The 19,274-nt window shown below is 36.2% G+C and overlaps 1 protein-coding gene and 1 pseudogene across 1 annotated transcript; both read right to left on the reverse strand.

Moving 5' to 3' along the window:
• Positions 1-1,726: 1,726 nt before the first annotated feature.
• OR5W59B (olfactory receptor family 5 subfamily W member 59B) lies at positions 1,727-2,665 on the reverse strand. Its single transcript, NM_001391860.1, is given in 1 exon segment — positions 1,727-2,665. A coding segment is annotated over 1 exon segment (939 nt).
• OR10AG99BP (olfactory receptor family 10 subfamily AG member 99B, pseudogene) lies at positions 13,088-13,980 on the reverse strand (annotated as a pseudogene).

Here is a 19,274-nt window from a genome sequence, read left to right on the forward strand (position 1 = left end):
TCAAATATGTTGTAAATACCAAGATAAGAGTTATTTGGTTTGATTATTTTCCAAATAGTTTATTTGTATGTCTTTAACTTTCCAATACCTTTAGCATACACAATCACTTTATGTTCTTACTTATAATATACAAAAATGAATTCAAGGCACATACTAGACCCTCAGTGATTGTTTTGGACTTATATGTAATAAACATTCAATACAAATTAACTTTTTTTAGTGTCTTTCTTTCAGATGCTGTGCTGTTGCTTGGGCAAATAAATGAATTGCATATTCCTAAATCTCAGTATTCAAAACTCCACAATGAAGTTAATAATTTAGGAAATAGAGACATATAGTCAAGGCACAGGGTGGTGTGTTTGGCGGACTGGAATTGGCCGCCCCAAGATATGTCTCTTTAGCATGAGGATTGTTTGGGGCTGGTTACTTTTAAAAAACTGCGGACAGGAAAGAAACTCTGAAAAGTACAATTTACTTACCCTTTGTTAAGAGACATTTACATTTGTAAAGGAAATCTCCATCTGTAAAGGCATCTCCCTCTCTGTGCCTGGAAGAAGGGAGGATGACCTTATCTTTATAAATTCTTAATCAATGCAGAAGGCAAGGACTTAAATGTGCATGACAATCTTACTCTTGTTTATAGTACTTGTCTGGTACCCTCCCATAACTGATTCCCTCCTCCTCCAACATCCTTCTTTGTCTTTAGCTGAAGATGATATTTAAGGAGGCTCAGGTTGCCTGAGCCTCTCCCATGTATACATGTTATAAAGCTTTGTTTAATTTTCTCCTGTTATTCTGTCTCATGTGAATTTAATTCATTTTCTAGCCAGAAGGACCCAGAGCAGGTAGAGGAAATGTCTTCCTCCTCTACGTGTGTGAACCAAACTGAGAGCACTGGAAGAAAGGAAAGGATTCTGGAGGAAGTGACTGAGTTGTAGTTTGCAACACATGGGTTGAGTCATCAGGCCAGTCCCCTTCGCTCTCTATAGCCTAGCCACACTCATCTCCTTTGAATTCCACAGAAATGGCACATTTCTGCCCACATCAAGCCCTCTCTAACTGTTGATTCGTCTACCCAGACTTCTTTCTCTATCAGCTCTCAGTTAATTCCTACCTATCTTGTAGATCCCAGATTGACTCCATTTCCAAGAAGCACTTTTTAACTTTGTTCACTGTACTTGAACAATTACTTTTGGGTTCAGAGTGACTAGTCTTTCTACATTATGGCATAATTATAGTTTATTATAAATAATTTAAATGATTATTTAATTAATATTTGTCACTTCAATTAGGTAAGATTCATTAGTATAAAAACTGCTGGAATCACCATGAAACACAAAGAACACAGAAGTGCAACAGACACTTAGGAAACTCTCAATAACTTTTAGACAATTAAGTTAACGCAAAAATATAAGTTTGAGAAAACAAAAATTTGGGAAAATAGGAGTTCAGAATTTTCTGCAAATAGGGATTACCAAATAATCAAGTCATAAAATGAAGCGTGGTGTATTTAGGGAATGACACATATTAGTATGGCTGGAACCTTGTATAAATACTTATTGGATTGCCCCACAGTAATCAAAACAATTTTGATTTTCATGTATTATACTGTAAGATTGAGAGAAAATATATACATATATTTACCTTTTCAGTGGAATTACTTTTTATTTTTAAACATTTTTATGTATTATAGTGTAAGATTGAGAGAAAAGCATATACATATAACTTATAAATGGAACCACTTTTTATTTTTAAGTTTTTTCAGAGCGTCCTTCACATCTTTGTTCCGTACGCTATAAATCAGAGGATTTAACATGGGACACACAAGGGAGTAAAACAATGAGGTCATTTTGTCCTGATCTAGGGAGTAAGAAGAACTGGGCCTGAAATACGTGAATAGTAGAGCTCCCTGGAAAATTGCAACAACAGATATGTGAGAGGTGCAGGTGGAGAAAGCTTTGAACCTCCCCTCAGCAGATTGGATCTTTATCACCACTAGGATGATATAACAATAAGACACAAAAAGACCTGAAAGAGTAACCAGTTCAATCAAGCCAAAAATGGTAAATATCACTAACTCATTGACCTGTGTATCTGAACAAGATAGCAAAAGAAGAGGAGGGATATCACAGAAAAAATGGTTAATCTCATTTGACCCACAGAAACATAAGCGGAACGTTAATATTGTGTTTATCAAAGCATCCATAATTCCTGTCATGTAAACCACAACCATGAGCAGGGAGCAAACTCTGCTGGACATGTTGACTGTATAGAGCAAGGGGTTGCTAATGGCCTTGTACCGATCAAAGGCCATCACCACCAGCAGTAGACACTCAGAATCTACGAAAGTACAAAAGATCAACCACTGCAGAGCACAACCATAGAAGGAAATTGACTTGTTCTTGGCAATGAAGCCTACTAGCATCCTGGGTCCAATTGCCGTGGAATAGCAGAGGTCACTGAAGGAGAGATGGCTGAGGAAGAAATACATTGGTGTGTGCAGCTGGGAATCTATTCTAATTAAAATGATCATCCCAAGATTTGCAACAAGAATAGTGAGATAAACAATCAGAAATGTGGTAAATAGGGTCACTTTCATTCCTGGGTTATCGCTAATTCCCAGGAGAAGGAATTCATTCAAGGAAGAGCAATTTTCGCCATCCATTCTTCTTTATTCTTCTAAAATGCTACAGAAATGAACAAAAAAAGGTAGACGAAAGTTTTAACTCTTCTTGACACAAATATAAAAATATAACCTATAAGTCAGAAAGAATTTATTTCAGTACATTATATTCTTTATTATCAAAAAAGATAGTCTAAATAAGTTTCATTGTTATGGTGTTGACAAAAGTAAAAGTGTCTGATGTGGGATTTTGAGAAAGTCTGATTCACAGTTTGGATGTCATCCACGAGGTAGGTGGCTTGCGTGAAACTTCACTGCTCTATCTCAGCAGTCAGTCATGAACAGAGAGCTCATTACAGGTCAAATATAATATGAAAGCAACACCTAAATTAAAGACAAAGCTGGAATACACAGCCTTATATTTTAAAAATAAATATCCAATTGAGTGTCAAAGTGATTGCACTGAGTTCTTCAAGAATCATGATTTGACTGTATTAAATTCAGTAATGAAGAATATTATGCTACTCTTCTTATTCTATGTTGTTTTACTATTTATTGAGACTTTAGATATGCTTTAATAAACTTGTCTCTAGAAATATATTACTGTTTTGATACGTTATTGTTACTTATATGCAGGAGTGTTCAGATGTCTCTTGACGAGTGTAGGGGAGGAAGACATTTCCTCTTCCCAAATGGGGGTTTGTCTGGCTGGAGAACGAATTAAATTCACATGAGACAGAATAGCAAGAAAAAAAATAAACAAAGCTTTATGAGGAACCATGGCCAGGGGCCTTTTTTCCCGAAGGAAGAAAGGGCACCGAAGAAGTGGGGTACACAGAGTGGTTATATACCCCGAAACAGGATGTTTCACATATGATTGAAATGTCCCTTTCACAATAGTCACAAGGCTGCTTTGTCAGCACAGCTCTTGATGGAAATGGCAGATAGGCCTGCTGTCTCAGTGAATGCCGCAGGGTGGCAGATGTGTTACCTCGGGCTGGGTGATCACAGATGAGCGCTGCAATCAGTTCCCATCCTAAAGAAAGATGCTTAATCTTTAAGGAGATGCCAATGTTGGGAGGGGGAGGGAAGTCAGTTACAGGAGGTTACCAGTGAAGCACAATAAAATGCAGATTTAAGTCCTTGCATTTGGTATTAAGAGTTTCTAGAGAGAAGGTCATCTCCTTTCTTCTTCTTGGTACAGAGAGGGAGTCACCTTTACAGATAGAGATTTACCTTACAAATGTAAATGTGTCCTAACAAAGGGCAAGTTCCATTCCTCAGAGCCTCCTTCCCTGTCCCAGTTTATCAAAAGCAATCAGCCTCAAATAATCCTGATGCCAAAGAGACATATCTTGGGGTGGCCAATTTCAGGTCCCTACACTAGCAAAAAGAAATGCTAGAAACAAGTGGAAACAACAGAATTTAACACATTTGTGTTCATTTCTTAAATTTTAAACCTGCTTTTTCATTAACAACAGAGATGGAAACAGAAATGATAAATATATATTAGCTATATAATCTTCTGTGTGTGTGCGTGTGTGTGTGTGTGTGTGTGTGCATGTACCCATGTCCCTCTCTCTGTATATATGAGAATTGGAAAGTAAGTGATGATCTGATTTTATTTTAGACTTCAGTAAATATGGTATGTAGGTCATATGAGGTTGAATTTACACAAATTAGTATTTGTATTGTGATATCTCAATTATTACTAATAAAAATAGAAAAAACTCAAATTTGCATATGTTCTCTCACAGTGATTAAAAAACTCAATGTTTTTTTAAAAATTTTAATTGAGATAGAAGTAAGCACAACTGTTCATTTACTAAATAAAATAAATCTGATTCAGCCTGCTTTAATAAGAAATATCACATTTTGTAATTAGATTGTTGACTATTAACCAAAGGAAATAATTTAAAACTAATTCATTTACGTTTTTCTAAATATTTGATTTCTCATTTTTCAAAATGTAAGGTTTTTTTTTTCATTCTTTAAATTTGGTGACCCAGAAGCCTACCTGTGATGAGCAGGTCTCTCTGTGCTTGCCTCTGATTCCTGAACAATATGGACACATCACATTTTATTTTTACTTAGTGACATTTGGGACTTAAATCTCTAAAGCCTCTTCCATTACATGTCTGTGTTATGCAAACAAGTGATTAATTAAATTTCTAGTTCTGTATTTTCCCCTGTGAATGTTCCAATATTTTCAGCACAACCTAACTGATGAGTGATGCGGGGTCGGTGAGCCAAGGAGTCAAAACAAAGATTTCTTAGACTCTCAAGATCTGGCAGTAGTGCTCTTTTATTTAGAGAATAGTGTGGAATAGCATGGGGACAGGACCCATGGGCAGTCAGAGCTTCTGCTGCCGCCGCTTCTGCTGCCCCCGCTGGCATGGGACAGGACCCATGGGCAGGCAAAGCTGGTGCATGGGGACAGGACCAACGGACGGTCAGAGCTCCTGCTGCTGCCCCGAGTTGAGGGTTAGGGCTAATTTTATAAGGCATGGGTACGTGACTTATTTTTACTGGAAAAAAAGAAAAGATGATGTAAAAAGTCATTAAATGATTTCAGTGCAGATGGGGTCTGGTTATTGTGCGGTCATATAACTTTAGATACGAATCTGGCCATATAGATCGGCATGCAGGTGAGGATGCCCCAGGCTTCTCTCCCTGGGGCAGTCCTAATTCATACCATAAAAAAAGCCCGCTGGGTCATATAGTTTGGCATGTAGGCCATGTCACCCTGGGCTTCTCTGGCTGGGGCAGCCTTAATCCACATCAATGAGGATTTTAGGCTGGTTACTTTTAAAACTGCAGATGAGAAGCAAGCTCCGAGGACTGGAAGTTGCTTGCTCTTTGAGAGATATTTGCATTTGTGAAGGAAGGGGGGATGACCTTGTAGGGGCCTGAAATTGGCCACCCCAGGATATGTGTCTTTGGCATCTGGATTGTTTGGGGCTGATTGCTTTTGATAAACTGGGACAGGGAGGGAGGCTCTGGGGAATGGAACTTGCCCTTGTTGGAACACATTTACATTTGTAAGGTAAATCTCTATCTGTAAAAGGTGCCTCCCTCTCTGTACCAGGAAGAAGAGAGATGACCTTGTCCCTAGAAACTCTTAATGGGGAAGGCAAGAATTTAAGTTGGTTGCTGTCTGGCAATCTCATGTAACTGATTTAGGGTGGTGGCTTCTGACCCTTACTTAATCCGATTTGATTCTTGTCTAAAAGTCATGGGATCACCCAATGACCAGACCCCACCTGCACTGATACCATTTTAACTTTTTTTTTGCATGTTCTTTCCTTTGTCTTGTAAAGAGATAACTCATATACCCATGCCTTATAAAATTAACCCTAACCCTCAACTCGGGGCAGCAGCAGCGGCTCTGCCTGCCCATGGGCCCTGTCCCCACGCAGCAGCCTGACTGCCCATGGGTCCTGTCCCCATGCTATTCCACACTATTCTCTAAACAAAAGAGCACTACTGCCAGATCTTGAGAGTCCAAGAAATCTTTCTTTCGACTCCTCGGCTCACCGACCCCACATCACTAACTTTTAATTCTTCACACTTGCACCTAATTGATCAATGTTAGGAAGGTAAAATGATTTTCACACGTGATTCATTGTTACCTTGAGTCCACGACCATCTCCCTCCAGTCAAATCACACATCTATTGAAACTCAAGGAGACCCCTACTTAGTTATTTTAACTGTTAATTATTATTTATCCTGTTAAATTAATTAAGTTAATAATTGTATTATATAGCATGATTAATTTATGCCTTTATTATTTCTCTTTAATTACTTTTATCTTATATCTTTTATTTCAAAAACGATCCCCTCCACGTTTCCAGTTAGAAATATAATAACTCTTCAAAGTTTCTATTAAATACTTTTTTATTTTCATTAAAAATCTGTGATCCTATTCCTCCAGTCATGTCATCCAACACGATTTCAAATATTTTATGACTGTATAACATCTACCATACATAGTACACTTTTTCTTGAATTATATTTTTTCATTCATATATGTCTTTTACTACATTGTGAGCCCCATAAAAATAATAGCAGCTTTTGACTAATTTCTATGTATACTGCAACCTTAGCACCAAGACTTGCAAAATAATGGCTAATATAATATTTGTTCCTAAATATTTTAAGTGGATAGACTGGTGGAAGCTAGACAAATAGCAGAAATACAGAGGGTTTTGGGGACTACTTCAATTGACATACAGCATACATGCACGTGTGCATGGACGAGTCTTTAATAAAAACTAGGATTCTGTTTGTTTCTAAAATAATTTAGTTTGCTTGTATTTGGTGCAATTTTTAAAAGTTGAAAAGTATTGGAGTGTAATTTTACCTCCTTTCCAAATCCTTCCCAACAGCTATTATGTAATACTCTATGATCCCTGAACCTTTGTCTGCCTTTCTGGTCCCTGGCTTCACTGAACTCCATCAGCAGGAACCAGAGCTAATCAACAATTCCCACAGACCTGACTAGTAACAACTTTCATCTGCTCTCCTTTTTGCCATTGAATTTTACCTTCTCTATCATTGTTTTTTGCTCTCTGGATGTACGCAAAGAATAAGAAAAATTCACAGGCAAACATTTATATATTTAATTTGTATACAGACAGTTCCCGACTTATGATGTTTCAACTTAAAACAATTTTTTGATTTTAGAATGGTGTGAAAGCTATATGCATTCAGTAGAAATGATACTTTGAATTTTGATCTCTTTCCAGGCTAGCAATATGTGATACCATGCTCTCTCATGATGCTGGGCAGCGACAGGGAGCAACAGCTCCCAGTCCTACACATGATCATAGAGTAATCAACCCATGCTCTACAGTGTTCAAGTGTGTTCAAGGTGTACAACGTAATGATTTAATATATGTATATTGCAAAACTTATTATTACCACAATAAATTTAGTTAACATCCATCCTCAAACGCAGTTACAAATATTTGTGCATATGATGAAACTTTTAAGATCTGTCTCAGTAGCTTTCAAATATAATACAGTATTGTTAACTATAGTTACCATGTGGAACATTACATCATGAGAACTTATTTATCTTATAACTGGAAGTTTGTATGTTTTGACCAGATTCACACATTTCCCCAACTCCTCACTCCCATCTCTGACAACCCCAATCTGTTCTGTTTCTATGAATTTAAGTTTTTTTAGATTCAACATATAAGAGAGATCATGCAGTATTTGTTTATTTGTCTTTCTCTGTCTAATTTATTTCACTTAGCATAAGGCAGTCAAGGTCTACCCATGTTGCTGCAAATAGCGGAATTTCCTTATTTTTTATAGCAAAGTAATATTGCATTTTGCATGTGTGTTATATACATATAAACACTTTCTTTATTCATTCACCTGTTGATGGAGACTTAGGTTGTTTCCATATCTTGGCTATTGTAAATCATGCTGCAATGAACACACGAGTGGAGGTATCTTTGATTTCCTGTTCCCATTTCCTTTGTATATAGACTGAAAAGTGGGATTGTTGGATCATATGATAGTTCTATTTTTAATTTTTTGAGGAACCTCCGTACTGTTTTCCATACTCTCTTTACCCATTTACATTCCCACCAACAGTGCACCAAGATTCTCTTTTCTCTACAACCTTGCCAACACTTGTTATCGCTTGTCTTTTTAAGGATAGTCATTCTAACAGGTGTGAGGTGATATCTCGTTGTGCTTTGGATTTGCATTTCCCTGATGATTAGTGATGTTTAGCACTTTTCCATGTGTTTTTTGGCCATTTTAATATCTTTCTGGAAAATGTCTATTCAGTTCCTTGGTCCATTTTTTAAGAGGGTTTTTTTTTTTTTTTTTTGCTATTGAGTTGTGAGTTCTTTATATATCTTAGATATTAACATTTTATCTTATATTGCAAATATTTTATCCTATTCCATGTGTTGCCTTTTCATTTCATTAATAGTTTCCTTTGCTGTGCAGAAGATTTTTAGTTTGGTGTAGTTCAATTTGTTTATTTCTGCTTTTGTTGTCAAATTCCAAAAATACTTGCCAAGCCCAATGTCAAGAAACTTACCATCTATGTTTAGGAGTTTTATGGTTTCAGGTCTTACATTCAAGTCTTTAATTCATTTTGAGTTGATTTTTGTGTATAGTGTAAGATAGGAATAAAGTTTCATTCTTTGGCATGGGGCTGTCTAGATTTCCCAGCACCATTTATTTGAGATTGTATTTCCTTATTGTATATTCCACGGTCTACCGTCATAAATTCATTGAGTGGATATATATGAGTGGATTTATTTCTGGGTTATCTATTATGTTCTATTGATCTGTGTGTCTGTTTTTATGCCAATATCATACTCTTTTGCTTACTATTGCTATGTAATATAGTTTGAAATAGGGAAGTGGGATGCCTTCAGTTTTGTTCTGCTTTTTCAAGATTGTTTGACTATTAGGAGTCATTTTTAGTTACATACAAATTTTAGGATTGTTTTTCCTATTTCTGTAAAAAAAGCCACTGGAACAATGATAGGGATTGTGCTGAATACGTAGATTGCTTTGGGTAGTACAGACATTGTAACAATATTAATTCTTCCAATGCATGAGTATGAAATATCTTTCCATTTATTTGCATCTTCTTCAATTTCTTTCATCAATATTTTATAGATTTCACTGTATACATTTCTCACTGCCTTGGATAAATTTATCCCTAAGTAAATGGTGAATGGAAATTTTTCTTAATTTTTCTTCCCAATAAATCATTATTAGTGTATAGAAATGCAAATAATTTTTGTACTTTGATTTTGTATCCAGAACTTTATTGAAATTTTTTTATTAGTTCTAATTTCTTTTAGTGGAGTCTTTAGGGTTTTCTATCTATAATATCATGTCATCTGCATATAGGGACTGTTTCGCTTCTTTCTTCCCCATTTGGATGCCTTTTATGTATTTTCTTGCCTAATTGTTCTGGCTAGAACTTTCAGTATAATATTGAATAAAAGTAGAAAGTGTAGGCATCCCTCACTTATTCCTCATCTTGGAGGAAAAGATTTCACCTTTTCACTGTTGAATATGATGTTGGCTGTGGGCTTGTCATATATGACTTTTACTGATATTGAGGTAAGTTCCCTGTATACCTAGTTTGCTTAAAGTTTTATCATGAAAGCATGTTGAATTTTGTGACTTGTTTTTTCTGTGATGATCACATGATTTTTTCTTTCATGTTTTTCATGTGGTGAATACACTAATTGATTTGTGGATGTTGAACTATCCCTGCATCCTTGGAATAAATCACACAATCATGGTGTACTATCCATTTAATGCACCGCTGAATTTGGCTTACAAACATTTTGTTGAAAATTTTTGCATCTATGTTCATGAAGAATATTGACCTTTCATTTTCTTTCCTTGTAGTGTCTTTCCCTGGTTTGAGTCTCAAGATTATGATGGACTCATAAAATGAGCTAGGAAATATTGTCTCCTCTTCTATATTTTGGAAGAGTTTGAGAAGGATTGATGTTAATTCTCTAAATGTTTGATAGAATTCATCAATGAAGTCATCAGGGCCAGGACTTTTCTGGAAGTTTTGATTTCTGATTCAATCTCCTTACTAGTAATTGGTTTATTCAATTTTTCTATTTTTTTCATAATTCACTCTTGGTAGGTTGTATATTATAGGAATTTATCAATTTCTTCTAAGTTACACAATTTTCAACGTGTAATTGTTCATAGTGGTCTCTTATGATCCTTCGTATTTGTATTCGTGATGTCCCTTCTTTCATTTATAATATTATTCATTTGAGATCCTTCTCTTTTTTTCTTGGTAACTCTCGTTAAAGATTTTTCTATTTTATTTATCTTTTCAAAGAATAAGCTCTTAATTTAATTTATCTTTTCCATTTTTGTTTTAGTCTCTATTTCATTTATTTCAGCTCTGATCTTTGTTATTTCCTCCCATCTACTAAATTTTGGCTTACTTTGTTCCTCTTTTTCTATTTCCTTGTGGTACAAAGTTATCTCTTTTTTTTTTCTTAATGTACACACTTTTCACTATAAGCTTCCCTCTTAGAACTGCTTTTCCTGCATCCCCTAAATTTGGTATGTCATGTTTCTATTTTTATTTATCTCAAGGTATTTTTTGAATTCTCTCTTAATTTCTTCTGCTACCATTGGTTGTTTAGGAGCATGTTGTTTAATCTCCACATATTTGTGAATTTTTCAGTTTTCTCCTTCTAATTTATTTCTAGCTTCATATCATTGTGATGCTTGACATGATTACAATCTTCTGTGTCATTCCTGAATGTAAATCCTGTTGGCTATCAGAGTCAGGTGATTTGGGGATATTTTCCTCAGGTGGTAGCCACAAAAACTGGAGTGCAAACAAGTTTACAACCTCCTTCCAAGGAGATATTGGTGACTTGGGGTGGGCAGGAGTGAGAGAGTGGGTGAGGCATCTGCAGATTTTCCTCGTCTCCAGGTACCATCCCAGTCTGCCCCTAGATGCATGCTAAATTTGAAGCCTCACTTTCAGGCAGCAGCTTTTAAACTATGCAAATAGAAAGCTTACAGAAAAAGACAAAGAGATGGGCTTGTCTGCCCTCTATCTCTGCTGTAAGCCCTAGCGTATTAACTACAGCTAGTGTTGGCTTTCCCTAATAACTGATTTTTTGCTTGCTACACTCTCGTGGTTCTCATGGGTGCAATATCCATTGGCTTTCAGAGTTAGTGAATTTGGAGGCCTGTCACTCTGGTGGGAATCTTAAAAGATAGGGCACTAGATGTGGGGTTAAAACCCTCCACTCCTGAGGGAGAAGCTGGGAGCTAAGCGTTCTTTCCCAATTGTATGTCACTGTGCTGTGGGGTGGGAGTTATGGCAAAAGTATGTCTGAGGCTTCCTTATAGCTGTTCATTTGATATGTTCATGGGAGAAGAAGCATTCAGGAGTCTCCTATGTCACCATATTTAAAGACTGTCCCTTGACTCTGAAAATATTGTATTTGAAAAATAATGTTTGGCATCAGTCATTGGGGATATATGAGAAGATGTGATGTAGAGTGACTAAAAATGGAAGGGAATGAGGAGAATTTAAGTAGACACACTGGAATACATGAAGACTTTTGATATGTTGTTTCCTATATATGTAGAACATCAATAAAGTCATTCTAGGCTATCTGCCCAAGCTTCTACTTGAGTTTTGATTCCCTAAAAATTATTCCCCATTATCTATTATTCAACCTCACAACTTTAAGGAGCAAAGGCCCAATATTAATTTAATCAGTTAATTCTATTTTGAGAATTTCATTTATAGGGCTTAAAATTTCCTTCTCTTTAGTTCACCCTCACTAGATCTGATAAACCAGCCAATGCGTAGATCAAATCAAACATTTTTGCATCCTCTAAATTAGCAGCCAAACCTGACACCCCATTTTTCTTGGAAAACATATGTCAAACAACGTTTTCTGCCATACTGGTCCTTGTAACATTTCCAAAAGAGTATTTGTTAATTGTGAAAATATGGCACAGGTGGAAACGTTTGAAGCCTTTTATTAAAAAAAATTCTCCAAAGTAGTTTTTAGCTTGATACTGTGAGAAAGGTCACAGAGTCCCACAAATGTCCCTTTGAAAACCAAAGAATCGTCTTGGGCTTTACTTCCATTCTGAAATGTTTTCACACAAAGGCATTTTACAATGGTAGCTGGAAAATCTTTTAACTTCTGCAATTGTAATGCATACTGAAGAGGGTCCTTTAGTCTTACACAGTCCCATAAATATCCACGTTGTTTCAACAGCCTGATTCAGTGCTTTAATCATCAAAAATTAGAGCAGACACAAATGAAAGAGACAAATATCAAGAATGTAGAAGCAAAGGGTAAAAGATTCTTTACCATACCACCATTTCTAAGTATCATTATGTGGAGTTTCTATTTTTAATCTTTCCTTAGTGGTCTCTAAATCATAAAGAGGCAAACTCAGTTTGCTGAATGGTAAAATTTCTAAAATTATAATCACATATAAGTTTAACAAATATTCTCCAAATGCTTACCATATACGATACATACCCTTTAGTATCTAATAACTTTATGAACATAAAAAGCAATAAATAAAAGTTACACAAAGGGAAAAGTATCAAAAATATTTACTGTGGGTTTTAGGGGGAAAAAAGCATATGATGCCAATTATTAGATAATAAATACTAAATTTTTCCATAAAAAGTCCCAAATCACTAGTAAACTTCTGGGAGAAATAGACTGATACACTGAATATGATATTGCCTGGATATTTAGTTTCTTATCTGCAAGACAACCCTATGGATATAATTCTGATACCAGAAATGTCCAGCATAAAACAACAAGCTCAGGGATGAGTAAAGGTAATCAATCTGTAAAAAGGTAGCAACGCAAGCTAAATATTAATTTTCAATTATGCAATGATAGGATTAAATAGGAAAACAGAAAATGAATTCAAATTAGCAGCTAATACATTAAACATGAAGGCAGTAATTTTCTCAAGATCATCATGACATCCTTATTTCTCAGAGTTTATATCATGGGATTAAACATTAAGATGACAGTGGTATAGAAAAAATCATCTGTTTTGGAAGACTGTTTGGATTTGGGTCATAAATATGTAATGATTCCAGATCCAAAGGATAAAGCCACAACTATGATCTGAAAAGAGCAGGTGGAGAAGGCTTTGTCTCGTCCTGTTGCAGATGGCAAATTCAGGATGGCAGAAATGATTTTACTTTAGGAGTCATGTATCAATAAAAAAGGGATCATAGCAAACAGCATAGCAGTGGTAAAGACCAATATCTCATTCAGAAAAGTTTCCCCTCAGGCCAGCTTGAGTATTGGTGACATGTCACAGAAGAAGTGATTAATTTAGTTGGATCTACAAAAGGACAGAGAGAAAATCTGGCATCTCTGCCCTATTTCAACTGGAACTCCAGTGATCCGGGAGGCAGCCACCAGCTGGACACAGATCTTGTGGTTCATGACTAAAGGAAAGTGCAGACGGTTGCATGTAATGGAATAGGCCATCATTGTAAGAAGGAGGCACTCCATATTTCCAGACATAAGGACAAAACTCATTTGTGTTGCACAGGCACACAAAGAAATGTTTATTTCTTAGTCCAAATGTTTATGAACATTTTAGGAAGAGTGACATATACATAAGAGATTTCCAAGAAGGAAAAATTACAGAGGAAAAAATACATAGGAGTCCAGAGAGCCTGGTCAACCCTGATTATGACAATAATGACGCCATTTCCCAGCACAAAGATTACATAAACAAAGAAAAATACCACAAAAAGAACCATTTGGAGATTGGGAATGTAAGAAAATCCCAAAAAAACAAGTCCCATCATTGAAGTGAGATTTACACATGCTGGGTTTTTTAGGTGTTCCATCTGTGAAAATAGCGTAGTTCACCATTTATATTTTTTGACCTGTTTTCCAATGCATAGACTAAAATGATTTAAGGGAATTAGCACATAAGTTTTCTGTTCTCCATTAATTTCTAGCATTTTATATCCTGAGCTCAAAGAACATAACTGAAGTCTAATGGAGAATGTATCCTAAATTCTAAATTATTAACATATTTAATATCTAATACTAGGTTTGATTTTGAATTTAAGTGGTGTATTTGAGAATTATTCATTTTTATTTTTTGTCTGTGTGCCGAGCAAAGTTAGTCCATTTTACTCCTCATACTAACAAACAAAATCCTGAGGCAGAAACATTTATATCACATTTTCTCAGTGGTTGGTCACCACCAAATTTTGACCTGTATTTTTACCTAATTTCTCAACTCTTCCATGAAGCATTTCACAAGTAGAAAGTATGTATGGCCCCCCTTTCATATGGCACAGCTATAGCTCTTACTATTTGTGCATGTGCTTTTTCAAATCCATTCTAGTTGTAATTATCTATCAAAATGAAATAAACATTATCAGGCATTATAATGCAACATCTTTTATTTATCTTATACAAACATGTAGCAGATGTTTGTTATATGTTTTCTGACATATTGGTTATTTAATTAATAATGACAAAATTGTAGGAATTACATTGATGATATGATTTCTGAAACTCTGCCTAGTAAGTCTCTCCTCAAGTTTCTTGCTACCTGCCATTGGTGGTTTTCTTTAAAAACAATATTATTTAATAAATCTGAGATTAAACACGTGATAATAAATATTGAAAACTATGAATTATTATTAAATATGCTTATCAGGCAGTTGTCAAAAATACCAAAAGCAGAGAATATATATTTTAGCTAGAGAGTATGTCAGCAAGTATAGTTTGGTTGTGATAATTAATGAGATCTACAGAGAATCATAATTTTCTCATGTATTGAGATATAGTTGGAATATATTGGAATTTAAACAAGAAAGGCAATTAATATATTATAACATTAAATACTTCTGGGAAAACAGAAGATAAAAATGATTTTAACTGAGCTACCATTGTATTAGTCAGTAACAATTTCTCATCTACACTGAAATAATCTTCTTGAACTATGTTAATGCCCTCATATTATATTATGAAAGAAAAAACAGAGACTCACATATTTGCATGACAAAACTAAAAAAACATGTTCTAATTGTGTTCCAAGATTCATCAACATTCTATGTAGGTTTACTGATACATAACAGGTTTCCGAGAAGGAAAAATTGCCAGGTAAAAAATACGTGGGGATCTGGAGAGTAGAGTCCAGTTTTGTAAATAAAAATATGGTGCCATTGACCATCAAGATAATGATAACAACAATCCAAATAGAAAGGACCGGAGATAGGGAACATCAGCAATATCCAAGAGAACAAATTTCATCCACTTAGCCAGATTTTCTTCTGTGGAAAGAGTAAGTTTATCACGTGCTATTCACTTTACCTTCTTTGACACTGCCTAGTCTCCAAATTATATCAGGATGTCCAGACTGGCTTTCATAATCACTGCAGTTCTATTTAATTCAAGAATGCTACTATTTATACATTTCCCACTTTCTCAGTTTAGATCCTATGGGTCTAAACTGCAAAAGCAAAAGAAATTTCCTTTAAGGCTATTCCATTATACTTTCTGAACATAGCCCAGGATAAACAAACTATACTATACTCAGCACAGGCTCTATAACACTGGCAAGTGTGGAGACAGACCCAGAGTTTTGTCCAATGATCTTACATTTAATTAACTGCACCTCTTGACAATCATATTGTACTTCTGAATGCATTTTCTCATTCAGTAGCACTATATCATAAAGAGTCTTTTCGCATACATTTTCGACTACCTATTTCAATACTTCATTCCTGTGTCATTGCTTGTTGATCTTGAGCATAAACGTCTTTATTATTAACTTCACATTATTAGACAATTAAAAAAATGTTAGGATTGTTATTGTGTACATAGGAGTTAAGCAAATATCTTTTGGTAAGATACTAAGCGGAAAACATAAGAGGGTATTATCCAGAAAAATTGAGAACTCTGATTCAGATAGAAACACTAAATGAGGTTAAGCCTGGGAAAACAGGGACAGCCTGGAGTTTGTTCATTACCTATGTGCAGGTGTGTGGGCAGAGGGAGAGAAGATGTCAGCTGTTTCGTTTTACCCTCTGTTCTGTGTGCACCCCCACCATCTTTGCTGTTTTTCAAAAAACTACTTTCAGTAACCATTTCTAGCCTCCCTATTATTTAGAGATAAAGGTATTGAAACTCACTAAAGGTGGATCATTTGACCAACTGATCGTAGGTTTGTAATTGCAAGCCAGTGCCTTTTTTGTTTTTTTAGGTTTGAATCCCTTTTCCTTGATGTATTATTCCTGTGACATTAAGTAAACATATAAACTTTCTCATTTTTACTTCATTTATGATAATTGAATGATATGTTATTAATAAAATTATCGCCTATCAAATTTAGACTGATTACTTGTTAGTTCGGATTATATAGCTGTAATTATGTTCTTTTGACTCTCCAGGGTTATAGCACATTGCCTAGCAAAATTGTATTTAACAGAGTTATTGAGTCCCCTTGTTAGTAATCACTTTTTTCCATTCTCCTCTTTGATCAAGGCCAGGAGTAGAGAGAGGATAGTGAGACCCTTAGAGAGTAAAATTTGAGGTACTCATTCATGTTCAGGTCTGATCCTGTACTTGTACGGATCTGCATGTGAGCACCTCCTTGGATATTTCACTCTGGGCATCTCTTGGCTGACAACTAGTGCCAGCCTGTCTTTCATCTCTCTATCCTGGTGGGATTGAACATTGTCCACAAAACTTAGCATTGACATAAAATCATGGGTAAGGAGCACAGTCCTCCCCAGGTGTATGGAATTGAATTATTGCCCCACCACCTGCTAGTTGTGTGACCTCATGTGGGTTACTCAATCCTGAGTACCAAATTGCTCTCAGCCAAAAGTGGGCCAGCTTTTGTTCCAATGCTTTGCGTTATTACATGAATTAACTAATTTAATATATGCAAAACAACTAGAAGAAGCCCTGTCATTTATAAAAGTCTATGTAAGTGCCAGTTATTATTATTGTTGTTATTATTATTAAAAACTGTTTTATTCCTCTGAATTTTACTGAGTTCTACACAACTTGAAAAAATACTCTGAGAGTAACTTTTCTTTGTGTCACATGATTATTACAGAAAAGGACTGAGATTTTAAAGCAATTATTAAATGTTATAAAATCCCAAACAATTCTACTCTCAAGTTGCAAATTCTCCATGAAGTCTCTGTCAATGTTGTTCTTTTGTACTATTACCTTTATCCTGTGGGCTCTACCACCTACATTATATATCACAGTTTAGGTCTTTGTGCTGCAATTGGCCAATTCCTTTTGTCTTTTTCTTTTACTGACACAAATTGATCTGCAAAGGAGGCGCTGTAACTATTTTCTTCCTTGGGATCAAAGTAGATCCAAAAGATTACAGTGCACCTAATATGCTGCTTGGTATTTGATTCTGCAATGAACTAAAGCAGTAGACAAATTCTAAATGAAATCATTACTCTTAAAAGTCATAGAAGAATCAACACAGGAGAGAACAAAAAGAATCAAAGTTTTATGTATCACTTTTAACAATGGCAACATGTAATTTAAGTAAGTTCGCTCATTATTTGAATATAATGACTTCCACTGTTAAGTAAAATACAATGTCTATTGATAAAACCCCAACTTTTTGAAATAAATTTTCATATGTAACATGAAACATGGAAGACATGTGCAGTATTCTAAATAGATAAGCAAGTAGAAAGAGCAAATATTTACTCTGTGTGCTTTCACAAAATTATCTACATTACTCTCCTTTCTTCTAAATGTTTAAGTACTTATTAATCAAGGAAAATAAAACAATTTTCTAATATTGCTATTTTAAAACTCAAGCTTCTGTTCCCTGGAAAATTCTAAATGATTAGGAGAATTTGTGCCAATATTCTGAATGAATTTGATATTGGTCATATCATCATCTCTACCTACTTCAGTTATGTTTGTATATTTAATATTAATTAGTAACATAAACCCTGTAGGTAATTATGAAAATACTATCGAACTCTTTGACATCAGCAACATGGCAGAGTGAGCTGTTCCCTATGTCTCTTCCTCTTTGAACTACAACTAAATGGACATTCACTGAGAAATAGAGGAAGCCCACGCAGCACAACAGGATGCCTGAGAGACACATGCAGCTATACACTTGAGGGTGGATGGACTGGCCCTCTGGGAAGTGAGAGAAATACATGAGCATTCCCTGATCTCCCCCAGCAGCCCCCTGCATACACATGAATGATTTCCAGCCTGGCGTGCAAACATCCTGAAGGTGGGAACATGCACCAGGGTGCCTGTAGGAGGAGTCAGTGATAACCCTTGCACTCGCTCGTGATCACTGTTGCTCTCCTGGTGAGGAGGTGGAACCCACCATTCCCCTGTGCCACCAAGAAGTGGTTCTAGTTGGGGTCCCAGAGAGGAAGCCCAGTCCACCAAGCACACTGGCCCCATGGTCCATAAACAGAGACTGCAGGAGATCTACACACTGGGGAAAACACATCCCAGGCCTGAGCATCACTCATAGGGATGCTGAGCCTCAAAAGAAGGAATGTGTCTGGGCAGCTGTAGGAAAAGGTGTGGGAGCTTCCATCTTCCTCAGGTTCACCTTCCTGGTGGGATGGGGGAGTCCATAGGGCCCCTGTGGCAACAAAGAGCAGCCCTACCCAATTCTCAGCAAGGCAGTTCTGCCAGCCAAGCAGAGCAGTCCCACAGACCTCAAGCACAGACTGTATAGCAAATCTACACACTGGGACAAAGACAGCCCAGACCCTGCGTGCCTGAGCTCTGATAGTGCTGCTGAGCTCCCAAAGAGGAAACGTGTACTATGATTGTGGGAAGAGGGAGTGGCAGCTTATAGCCCACTGGTGATTGTTTTCCTGGCAGGAAGGGGGAGTTCATAGTGCAGCTGAGGCACCAAAGTATGGCCTTAGATCTGTCCTGAAGGGAAGACTTGTCCACCAAGCAAGTTCCACATACACACCTGAACACCCCCCAGGCTGGGGCCAGCACCTATAATACCCTCACAGCCTCCAATAGACAGGGTAGGTTCATAAACAGTGCTCCTGATTCTGCCTAGAGGAAACAGGTGGAATCTGCATCCTAAGAATACCACAAATGCCCT

The sequence above is a fragment of the Equus caballus genome, chromosome 12, assembly GCF_041296265.1.
Source record: "Equus caballus isolate H_3958 breed thoroughbred chromosome 12, TB-T2T, whole genome shotgun sequence".
Classification (NCBI taxonomy): Eukaryota; Metazoa; Chordata; class Mammalia; order Perissodactyla; family Equidae; genus Equus; species Equus caballus.